This window comes from Coffea arabica, chromosome 11e (genome assembly GCF_036785885.1).
Source record: "Coffea arabica cultivar ET-39 chromosome 11e, Coffea Arabica ET-39 HiFi, whole genome shotgun sequence".
NCBI lineage: Eukaryota > Viridiplantae > Streptophyta > Magnoliopsida > Gentianales > Rubiaceae > Coffea > Coffea arabica.
Genome location: NC_092331.1, coordinates 44,158,172 through 44,170,553, shown reverse-complemented (window position 1 = coordinate 44,170,553; position 12,382 = coordinate 44,158,172). Strand labels below are relative to the sequence as shown.

At 36.0% G+C, this 12,382-nt stretch overlaps 1 protein-coding gene across 2 annotated transcripts; it reads right to left on the bottom strand.

Annotated features, from left to right (window-relative positions):
• Positions 1 to 3,528: 3,528 nt before the first annotated feature.
• Positions 3,529 to 12,062, bottom strand: LOC113719480 (autophagy-related protein 9). Of its 2 annotated transcripts, XM_027244678.2 has the most exons (10): positions 11,825 to 12,062; positions 9,502 to 10,154; positions 9,030 to 9,350; positions 8,132 to 8,354; positions 5,844 to 6,023; positions 5,561 to 5,767; positions 5,201 to 5,278; positions 5,022 to 5,092; positions 4,783 to 4,893; positions 3,529 to 4,612 (listed from the first exon to the last, which is right to left on the bottom strand). In XM_027244678.2, exons 2-10 carry the CDS (start codon positions 10,077 to 10,079, stop codon positions 3,793 to 3,795), a joined length of 2,589 nt encoding a protein of 862 aa, XP_027100479.1. In that variant the 5' UTR covers positions 10,080 to 10,154; positions 11,825 to 12,062; the 3' UTR covers positions 3,529 to 3,792. The 2 variants fall into 2 exon arrangements, with proteins under 2 accessions (XP_027100479.1, XP_071928386.1); XM_072072285.1 differs by lacking the exon at positions 4,783 to 4,893 and having other exon boundaries at positions 3,631 to 4,612.
• Between the last annotated feature and the right edge of the window lie 320 nt (positions 12,063 to 12,382).

Here is a 12,382-nt window from a genome sequence, read left to right as displayed (position 1 = left end):
CCAAATAATGCAACCTTCTACATGGGGTGGGCATGAAAGACTTCTTGGGAGGTGAGAAAAATTATACAAGAATTAGATTTGGGTTCAAATTGTATTCTTGTATGAAAATTTTCTCTTATAATAAAGAATTGGTGCTCTCTGTGGACATAGCCTTAATTATGGAAATGAACCACGTCAAATCTTACGTGTTGTTTATTTTCATACTTGCAGCTTATTTGTTATTAAATTATTGTACACGGTAGTTGTTTGTTTCCAAACGCCTAGATCCCAACCAAATTGATGTAGAATATCATGATTCATGTCAACGTGCATGATATCTAGGGTAAAGTTGGAAAGACAGATATTAGGAAGTGATTTAAGTAATGACCAGAATAGAAGTAATTAGTTAAGCTAACATGCTTTGTACGGGAAAATAATGAAAGTTATCAAACTTTTATATGAATGATTTAATAGATCTGCTATATATTTCAACATTGCAACAGAAAGTCTAAGATGTTATATTTGGCATCAACGCGAAAGGTTTGTAAGGCAATTCCAAAGGCTTGGACAGTTTTGAAGGTGAAATTTTTTGGCATTGCAGAAAATTATCAATTCTTCCATTATTTTGGGGGGAGTGGCTGAGACAGTTGAGAGTTCAACGGTTTCAGAATGGTTTTGCCTAATTCAACAAAGAATATATATTTATTTATTTAGAATATAAATTACTTTGAGTACGAAGTAAATATGGAACAAATTTTTATAAACTCCACAAATGACATTGAAAACGATGTACATGGTGTAATTTGAGCCTTACATTACTTTTTGGACCAATTTTGTCCTTTAACATTTTAGAGATGGTTACTCTAGCAATTGTCCCTGCTCCAATTTCTTATTCTAGAGGTCTTATTCAATTTGGTCTCTTACTCGTATCAATTTAATCAGCTAACTTACAAAAATATGTCCAATATAGAATAATTGACGGAAACTTAAAGAGGAATAATGGGAGACCGCAAAACACGTTAAAAATTTTGTGAATTGAATAAATTCACCATTTTGATCCTTTATTTGGGGTTAAATCAAAGCATAATTTATAAGTTACAAGAGCTAATCGCATCTCGTGTTAAAGGAGCAGATCAATTCAAGAAAATTAATCCCATTTGACCATAGCCCTAAATCATGAACATTTAGTTTTTTTTTTTTTATGTAGATAAAGTTTTCGAAAGCAATATCTACTTTGGTAGCAGTTCTGCTAATGAAGATAGTTAGCAGGAAATGTTTTGCTAATTATTTGAAGTATTTTTTTTGGGTGTAATTATGTGAAGTAGTTGTCTTGATAAAAGGTAGAATTGAGAAATCTCTCTTTTGCATGGATGCCTGATTATGTCAATTAGAAGCAAAATGGGCACTGAATCAATAGCCCAACCTGCCCAAATCAAAATGTGGTAGGGTTGTAAAAATTGAGTAGTTAATTTGGCAAATTCTTCTTTCTTATTTGCCAAGTTATTATGCTTTGTCAATGTAGATAGAGAAATTAGGTTTGTGTGAGTTGGTTCATTTTTGGCTCATTTATTTATTTTTTGTTTGCTTTTTTTAAAAAAAAATTGGACTATATCGAGTTATTAATTTCCTTTTTTATTCGTGTGAGGTTCTTTCTCCCATGCCTCACAATATGTTGAAAATATCATCATGGTTTATCTTGAATTTTCTCTTCAGTTTATTTTCAAATTAGAATTTTATGCACAAGTTATAGACCGTTATCATTAGTTACAAAATTAAAATTGTTCGATTATGAATTTGTGTTATGATCCTGTCATCTTTGCAAGGCTTGTCAAGTTTTACGTTGGTACTACTATCTCTCTTATGGAAAAAAAAAAAGAAAAAAGAAAAAAGTTTACCGATCACCAATGATTGTACTTTTAGTTCGCGTTCATAAATGGAGTATAAACATTTTTTTTGACTAGTTGGATGCGAATTGGAGGGCTAATAAGTATCGTTGGCAAATCTATGAACTAGCAATCTAGAAGTGATTTTCATTTATAAAGTCTTCGTTAATATAATGGGAATATTATCAAAGAGCATCCACAATGCTATTACACTTTGTGGAGTGTAATCCACATGCCACGTCAGCATTCCACTTTCTCCTCTTTTATTACACTTTCACTCACAATGGATTACACTCCACAAGGTGTAATAGCATGGGTCCACAATTAATCAAATATTTATTTTAATAATGCATAACTCATATCCCATAAATAAATAAAGTAATTTTTAAAACTAATTTTGTTATTTTTAAAAAATAAAGTACTAACTTTCGTTAAATTTTGTACATTTTGAATTTTTTTATTTTCTAAAAATGATATTATTAATTTTTAAGTTTGAATAATATATCTTTTTCTATGTTTCAAAAATAATATATTGTTATTTTTTAAAAAATAATTATGTAGGAAATTAAACAAATATTTGATACTTCAAATGCGAAGATATCATAATAATCCATACTTAATTAATAATTCGGAATGTAATTAGTTGAACTCCATAACATAATATTACATAAGTTAAATCAAATAAAATACAAATAATAACAAAATGAATACTAGTTTTCATTGTCATTGCCTTCGAATCGTTCCCAAATATGCTCGACCAAGTCTGATCGAAGTTGATGATGTACTTCTCGATCACGTAATTCCGCATTCCCAAAAAGTGTTGTGTGTTTATATAGAATTCTAAAAATAGTGCCGTTGGATATAACCGTTGGAAATGTTAAATGTGCTTTGTGCTGGAATTTTACCGTTGCCATAGGGCCCACATTCAATGGATTACACGCATCATACATGTGATGCGTGTAATCTCCATGACACGGCTCCAATGGGGAGCCGTGTCATGGAGCGGTGTAATGGCTCCCCATTACACCCCCATTGGAGCTGCCCTAAGTTAATGTAAAAATCCTCAAAACTTACACCGAAGGCTTATAAATTTAATACTGAAAGCCTATTTGGTCCCTCAACTTGTGTTAAATGGTTTGTTGAAGGTGTATATCCCAATCTTGGAATAAAATTCTATCTTTTGACTTTATCAGTCAATTGAATCATGTACTCGTTAAAAAGACCTTAATTCATATAGTCGTTAAGGAATTTTGGTCTAATGACTAAGTGAAAACTTTAAAAATTAGAAATTCTATATTCAAACTTTCTTATTCCGCCCTTATTTTTGAAGTTCCGACCCTCCCTCCGTTGACAAAATTTTAAAAAAATAAAATTCATACACTCCTTGATTTATAATTTATTTCCTTTTGTTCTTTGATTTTATCAATACGAAAAATGAACTTATGTCGCATACATAATATCTATATTTGACAATTACGGTTGGAAGCAACACACACATCAAAGAAACCCATTCTCGTGTAGAACCACCCTATACATACAAGTACTTATTTCTTAATTTGACCAACACAATCAAATGAATAACAATGTTCAATTAACGATTTTTTGTGTGCAATCCATTAAAGTTTCCTACCTAACTATTTTCCAAGCATAGAAGGCAAGAACAAAGTACCCAACTACTTTCATTTGCATTGAGCGGGGGACACATGAATCAATAGGTTGGTTATTTAACAAATTTGGAGGGATCACCGGTGACTTTGGCACATCGACATTCCAAATCAATCAGAGGCCTATCTGCTGTCTCTAACTTATATAACAAATTATATACAACAAAGAATAGAGAGCACCAGTCCTGGGAAGAAAGCCAACCCCCTTCTTATACCCCGAACAGTCATTTCAATGGATCTTAGACCGTATGGTATAAGAGAGTAAATCAGACAATATCTGCAGGATCCAAATTCTCTCGGGAGCTTTGAGAATGTCTTGTATAAATATCATCAAATGGAAGATTGAAATTCCCTCCATCGTCATCCATTAAGAAAGTTCGAGACAACCTACTTGAGTTTCTCCAGTCCAAGTGATCCTCTTCCTCTAAACTTCTATCGGAGAGATTATCGTAGTAATGACTTGTTTCACGGTTGAAATTTGGGGGCTCCATAAAACTAGTCTGCGGATCTGCACCCTGTGGCCGACTTCGCGCCCACCAGTGGCTAGTGGTAGGGTGTGCAACATTGTTCAACTCGTGATGTTTCAGCACACTTTCCTGAAAGAGAGGAGCTGATGTTGAAGCTTCAAGGTGACTGCGTGCTCTATCCTCGAGAAGGTGTCTCCAATTCTCATCGTATGTTACTTCGTTTTGTGTCAGGCGAGGCGAAGTCCATAAGTCGTTATTGCATTCCTCAGCAATGCCTGAAGAACTTGATGAAACCTCTCTTAAATCATTGGACTGCTGGGGCTGTGAGGTGTAAAACCAGTCCAGTATATAGGGGTAGTCCCTTTGCTCCCCATCCATTGGCAACATTGAATTTAACTGATAACCAGTTCCTAAATAGTTGACAGGTATTTCTCTTGACAAGTAGCTATTTCTATCGCTTAAAACTCGGTAGTTTGGGCTGAATTGCTGAAATCTAGAAGTGACATATGCCGGTCTCAGTGCCTGCGCTTGCAATTGTTGCTCTCTGAATCTCTCAAGAGCGGACAGGAAGAGCTTTCCCTCAGTATTTGGTTCCCAAGAAGGGTAGCTAGTGCGAAAGCTGCAGGTATGGAAAAAACAAGTTAGCCCAACCAAAACCAGCTAGACCCAACAGATAATTATGGACAAGATAAAAACATTTTAAACCAAAAGATGATTATGCAGAAGATAATGGCAAACATACCCCAATTATTACATAGAAGTTCATTATCAGAATGGTTATTCTATTACCTCAAGAATGATTTTTCCATTTTTCCCTGGGAACTCCTCTGGAGGCGAGGTGCATTAAAGGGTGAACCATATCTAGAGTTGCCATGACTTTGAAAATCAAAGACACTAAAGCTGCCAGGAAATTAAGTGTTGAAAATTTCAGTTTGATAGAAAAAGGCAAAATTGGCTACTAAAGCAATATTCAAACTAATATACTGAACAAAAGTATCAGAAGTAATGGTTAAAGTTAAGACACTAGCCTGCAAACATGACCAACACCTTCTACATCCATGGTGAAATCTACAATGAACTGCAAAACATCATCGACCCGCTGCAAAAATAGCATTTTCGAATTCAACAAAAAATCTTAGCCATCAATAGCATTTCGCAGTCAATGTGGCTAATTCAAATTATAACTATGAAAACTTAAAAATAAAACCTTTGGGACAACAAATATAAGTAAGTATGGTGTGAGAAAGATCGAAGCCATCTCCTCTAGCAGCATCATTCCTGTGTACTGCACAAGCAATTTCATTGGTCCATTTAGAAAATGTTAATAGAAATACATAAGCACTTTACATCTACATTGTTCATCAAACCGCTGATTAATACAGGTAAAAGTGTTTCTAGAAAAGCACATAATCAATGGCTTAAAAGCATCACATTTAGGGGAAACTAGACCAAGCAAGCTCGCTAACCAACTCATAAAAGTTGAGTTAGTTGACATGTCTACTCTTAGAATGACTGAGAGTTTTAAATTGACTCTTATATCAAGTAAAACAGGCACAATCAAGAATACCTGAAACAGGGTTTCAAACTCCATCCTCACAGCCTCAGTATTCTCTTTTCCCCGCCATTGCTTAGGCATATAATGTGTATGTTGGACAACAAGTGACATCATCCCCTGAGGGTCGAGGACAAGAAGTTCATCTGTCACCATAGCACGGCTAATAGCTGTTATAGTACCAAAAACTGCAGCATACCAGAACAAGTTGCGACCAAATATCTGCAACATTTAAATAAACTATCATTAACAGAACAGTATCAGTAAAACAGTTGTTCCAACAAGCGCAAGACCTTACATGGCCTTCCAGCAGTGATTCTTCAAGAAATGCAACGATGATGAGAATAGCAGCAAAGCCACCAGAAACAAGTGAGATAAACCTTGCAACAATTGATATCATAGGTGATGGAAATTGCTTTAGATATCCAGAAGCGTGAAGAATACTGGTATTTATCCGGTGCTTGAAGAAATGATCAACCTGTCAAAAAAAATCCACAACATGATCCAAATAACCATGAATATGCTATACAAAAATATTTGAGATAAATCAAAATTTGTAAGAAACAAGCAAGACTTAAGAGAGGTGGTTCAGAGCGTCCATGACCATAAACAAAGAATACAAGTCATTGCATACACCTTGAGATCAAATCTGTGATAAAGTGATGTGGGAATAATAACATGGGGAACAAGAAAAAATTATTATACAAAGAACCAAAAATATATTAAGTGACAATTTAGAGAGAGAGGGGGAGGGATATATATATATGTATATAAAGAGAGAGAGAGAGAGAGATGCAATATATCTTATGTTTCTAATGTGAACTATTTTTTGTCAAAAATAAAAACGATGAAAAAAATGCTTATCTGATTCAATTGAACTTTGCCACAATGCAAAGCAACTTAACATCCATCAAAACAGTTAGCTAAACATAAACATGATTTTAGGGAATTAGTACCGTGGAGGTGTGCGAAGAAACATTCAACTGATAAACAGAAACGTAAAAGAAGAACAAGATTTGAATCCAAGCCAAACCAAGAAGCCTTAACCACTAGTTGACCTGGGATATTAGCCCATGCATATTATGCAAAATTTGGCATCATTAATCGATGCTGTTGATGAAGCATTGAGAGGGGAGAAACTAGAAGTTACCCAATGTGATTAAGCATGCGGACTCACCAACTGTTCAAAAATTTTCTTTAACCCCAAAAGGTACTTTATTAGAGTTTTCAGTTAAAATTCACATTAATGTAACAGGGCAGGGAAGATTCACCACTATGCTGCTTAGGGCAAGGAAAGGAGGTAAAGTGAGGCAAGAGAGGGAATAAAACTCGAAGAGAACAACCAGCAGAAAAAATGAGAGAAAAGGAGAAAAAGAAGAAGAAACAAATGAAAAAGAAAAATATTAGTGAACGGGTCTTATTCATCACCTTGTCAACTACTTAATCTATAAAGAGAGACCTTTTCCTGTGGAACTTATACTTAACAGAAAACTCAAAGGATAGCATATTCGGCAAAAGCTACACTTTCAAACAGCAATTGCTTCATAAGTCCAGACAAGTAACTTTTTTTTTTTGAGGAAAGGGGGGTGGTGGGGAGGAGTAAACAGTAATTTGCCTAAAAGCTAGGCAAGGTTTTTTATATCCCATGAGCACATTATTTTGGCAAGTACTGGAACACACAATGTTCGTTTGGAAGCAGGAATGCCCTAAGAGTACTTCACTAATAACATTGTAGAAGAGTCCTTATGGTTTCTAGTCTTTCAAATTTTAAAATGACAGCATTTAGGTCAATTAGCTGTTTTGCAGAATTTAATATGACTTTTGTATTTACTACATCTAATGTCTTGATTTAGAGTCGAAATAAGAATCCTATCAGGGTATTATTAGTTTTAAAAAGGCCAACCTTATTTGGAAAGAGGTAAGTTCTACCAAAAGTAAAAAAACAGGTTTAGGAGCCTATACATACTAGTATGTCTCCCGAATGAGACAGATTTGAGTTGACAATACATCTTGCATATTTCAGTGTCTTCTTGGTCGTTGTGTCATGCAATCTACCCTAAGCTGCACTGCCTAAAGGTTCTTAGGAATAATTCCTAGAGTTTCCTCTTCCTTTTTCCTGATCTCCCAATCCCACTTTGCTACCTAAGTTTCTCTGCATTCTAATCCTGAAGAAGCATTTCTAAATAACCAGTTGGCCTGCCAGCAGCTTGATGCTGCATCAAGCATCCACCTCATGGTACAATGCTCCCTAGAAACAGTTTTCTATGATAAATAAGCTCAACTTCCCATAACTTTACATCCTCTAAAGAAAAGCTGATGCCCTAAAAGAGACTATCCCCAATTGCTTGTAGCTTTTAAGAAAGTGCCAGAGGCTCTGTGTATGAAAATATCCCAAGTGCTGGCACAAACGCCAAAAGGTTTTTGCCTAAAAGAAACAACTAAAGCCATTCTTTATCCACTCTAACCCTTTCAACACTACAAAGTATAGAAACTAAAGTAGAACAGCAACCAGAGAAATAAAAGAAAGATAACAGTTTATTACTTAAGATGGTTAAAAAAAGACGTTTAAACGATGTGAAAAAATACCTCATTGAATTCCCTAAATATCCACTTTGAGAGATTTGACCATCTTCGGGATGATGCTGTACTTGGATGATTATAGAACTGTTCAGCATGCCTCAGGAAGAGGTAGACCAGCATGAATATTACAAGAAATGGAGAAAGGAGAAGCATTACAAAACCAACTATCATGAGCCTTTTCTTTAATGTTTTAGGGTCAGAAATAAATTCCCTTCGGATGCGGAAGTTTCTGCACAGAAACAATTTCTTGCTCAGAAAACATAGTCAACTTCAGCAACATAGAGACTTTTTTGCAACTTTCCACAAACTACTCTTACATCATATTAAGAAACATTTAAGCGAAACGTAACCAATAAATAAAACATGTGAGCTGCCACTCAGAATGCAGTTATTAAAGATGCAAAAAGTTAACTGAGGAATGAAATTTATAGTGTTGAAAAGCATAAGAGGTATCAATTTCCAATGCAATCAGTGTCTTCGTTCATAAATGCCAATTAAAGAGCTTTGCCTTAGTTATTAATAGGATGCCATTCTTTACACAAGCTGCAAACCTCTGCAGATGCTCCAGCCTTGGCTGACAAGTATCAAAAAGCAATACATGTTACAAACAATAATATTTTGTGAATGTTTTCTCCCTACAGCAGCAACTATAAACTCTGCTTTGCATTTATGGTGAATGTATGATCAACTAATGATCTCATCTACCATGAAAGCAGTCAATGTTTGAGCACATTCGTTGAACTAAAGATGCAAGAGTATGGATCCTAATAACATGTAATCAAATACAGATATGGAAACTGAATAGCATGCTCAACAGAAGGCTCAACCTACTTGTGAACTCTGAAATTTTATGAGTAGTTTTTGGGAAAAGGGAAAAAAAAAAGAAGATGTAATGGGAGCTTACCGATCAAACATGCTTTGCAGTACACACCAATTTAAGGTCCACTCAAGGGTTTTTGTTAGAATCAACCGATATCGCACACCATTTGGACCAAATTTCACAGTTGGACCAGCTCCAGGCACCCAAGGAGAAATAGGAAAAGCAAGCACACCCTTGTTAAGCATGCCAATCAAGTAGTTCTCCTTCCGCATCAGTCGCATTACAACATCATGTATAGAAAGGTCTTTAACTACACATAACTGTTGTGACCTTTGGCTCTGAACAACCTTTTCAAGAAGCAATGCCCATGGCAAGGTTTTTATTTCATTATCCGTCACATTCAAACTGCAAAAGAGATGCAAAAGAATTTTTCTAGAATCCACATTGTACTAGACAAGCTCTCTTACCATTAAGTAATAGAAAATAGACGTAACCCCAAAAATAAACTGCTTCACATTGAAAAAATTATATTCTTACATAAAACAATTTTATGTACCTGTTGTAGTAGAAATGACGGATTTTCAGGGTGTCCTTCAACTGTGCAAAGAATTTCAAGAAACAAAAGATCCAGTAGATAGAGAATATTCCCAAATAACCAACAATTATAGATTTTGCCAATGTAAAAGGCGTCAAGGGATGCTGATGAAGGGCTTCCTTGGCCAGATCGCATGGCTTAATTCCAGATTCCACTGCATCCATCCCACATTTTGCATTTCGAAGGCCATTCCAATCAACATACAGTAAAAAAAATCCAGAAAAGCATATGGTGAAAGCAAGACTCAGAAGCTCAAATATCCACTTTATTATAATACACCAAAGCCCTTTTTCACAATAATAATTATAAAGCCTCTCAAAGAACAGGTCCAAGTCAGCAATTGGTTCAACATTTAAGCTATCACCATTAAGAAGCCCTGAAGGGCTTTCACTCCCAGGACTTGGTGCTCTGTGGTAGTCAGACAATTCAATTTCTGGTGGTACATCATTAAGCAATCCTGCTTCTAAGGATGATTCATTTTGCCATTTCCATTTGAATATATTAAGAGCATTGGGACCTTTTTGCCCACTGAACATCATTCATATGCGCTGACAGAAGACAAAAACATCAAGTCCATTCCCCTAGCACTCCAAGGCTCTGCTAACTAAATAAGGCTGAACAAAAAAAGGACAACGTTAGCACCTCCTGTGCCAATTGGATAACACCAACAACAACATAAAAAGGGGAAATCAGAATGTGTAAACATGACATAACTAACATATAGTGTTGTGGTGGGTGGGGAGGGGGGAGGCGAAGCATAACAGTTAAAATTCTGATATCAATAACATTCTTCAACTGTAATGTAATCTTCTCATTCTTTTCTTGAAACCTCTAGGAATGAAGCAGAACAAGTGTGACCTTTCTTTCTTCATTATTTTCTGATAAATGGTGTTCAAATCACAATCCTATTCCAACAGACTAGCAAAATTATGTCAGAGTACTAAGAAGCTGATGCAGAATTTGGAAGCACCAAATCATGGTTGATGAGCCTAGCCCTTCTTAAAGCCAAAATTTTATAGCCCACTGCACCATACAAACCCCAAGAAAAAGCTGGTTGACGATGGATGATTTCTTGTTTAAGTTTACTATTAGTAGGAGTGTTCAACCAAAATACTAGAAACTAATCTTTAGTTCATGTCTAGGGTTTGACTACTAAACGTGCAACTGCATACTAGTTGCCATAAGGTTGAAGGTTTGGTCACAAATGCCAATTCTTGACAAGTCATGGATTGCTACTAAATTAAATCGAGTTTACCTATTCCACAATAAGAGGTATCATTGACTCAAAAACACAAATGGTTTTTAGTAATAAAGGACTGGTCTTGGAATTAGTGACATGCCCAATCTTTGAAGCCTCTCTGGATGTCTTTCCTAGAAATTCTCTTCACAGGTCTGTAGCTTCATCTTATTGTCAATGATACATCTGAATTAGAAACTACAAAAAATAAGACAAATTCACCCCGAAGGAAATGGGGCATTCCCTCAATTCATGCCAAATTCCATACTGACCAAAACTCATATCATGTTATTTTTTTAAATGTTTTATCAGTTGGAAAATGATATAACTGCAAAGGCAAATGCATCACCCCAGGAAATGACAAACAAACAAGTCCTCAGGTCAAGGAATGGACTTTTATGCTTATAACTCATAGTGCAAATCAAGGGCAATCTCACATAAAAAAGTTCCCCGTACAAGCATGGTTCAGAGACTCAATCGAGCCCAGAGTTGTCACTGGAACTGCAGCCTCCGTTCCGCGACCAGTCCGCCATATCCCGGAGACGGTAGACCCAGTGGAAACTCATTCAGACTCGGAAGATTCGGGCTGAGTTGACTCCGGGACTCAAAAGAGCAGCCGAGTCTACCAACTCAACGCGTATTGACTCATCAAATATCCATGAATGGAGGCTTTCACCATGATTTTCAGAAAATTTTCGGATATAAACAAACCAAAAAAAATTACCCGTATCCAATTTATGAGAAATTGCACAGAAAGACAGCCATAACAAATCAATCTTTAACCCAAAATTCTCTATTTGAAGACTCTTCAAAGTTAAGTACTGTCCTTTGGTTGCTTTGACCATATAGGTTTGAAGCTGTACAGAATTAAAAAAAATAAAGGAATAATTTCAGAAACCACCGTCTACTTTACTAAAACCTTAACCCGAAGACTATAACAATCCCTCAAAAACATCCCAACAAAATATTGAAAAGGTAAAAATCCATCGAACAAAATCAATGTAAAGAAAACTACACCAAAAACAACCAAGAAAGCAAGAAACTAACCTGGACAGAAACCTTTCTTCTAGGCCAAACCCAAACTTGTCTCCTTCAAAACCCTTAAAAAGGGAAGCTTGGATAAGCGAAGGAGAAGCCGGAGAGCTACCGCAGGAGCTTCCTTAAGCAAAGAGGAGAAGGGAATCGCGGCGGAGGGGAGCCTGGGCAGGGGGAGTTGTCGTCTACTGTGAAACTTCCGATTATTTACAAGAAACGTAGCAGAAGACTTCTATTCAATTTTCTGAGTGAGAATATATAGCTTGTTCAGGAGTTTAGGGGCGTTTAAATTGGGTTTGGAGTGGAATGGGGTACTGGCATTGGGCTTTGGTGGGCTCTGGTTGTCGTGGAAAGGGATATTTGGATGGGTTTTGATGACTAGAGTCGGTGGGTTGAGTAACCGATTCTTTATGCAAAATTGATTTCATAGGATTATTTTTTGGTTCTCTTTTTTGTTTGGCCAATTATGGGTAGATTTTTTAGACGGAAAATCACAGAAAATCTGATACTGGGGATTGCCGGGGAAAATCTTGTCGCTACAATTAGTCCGGTACTGTTTTTAGCATAGTT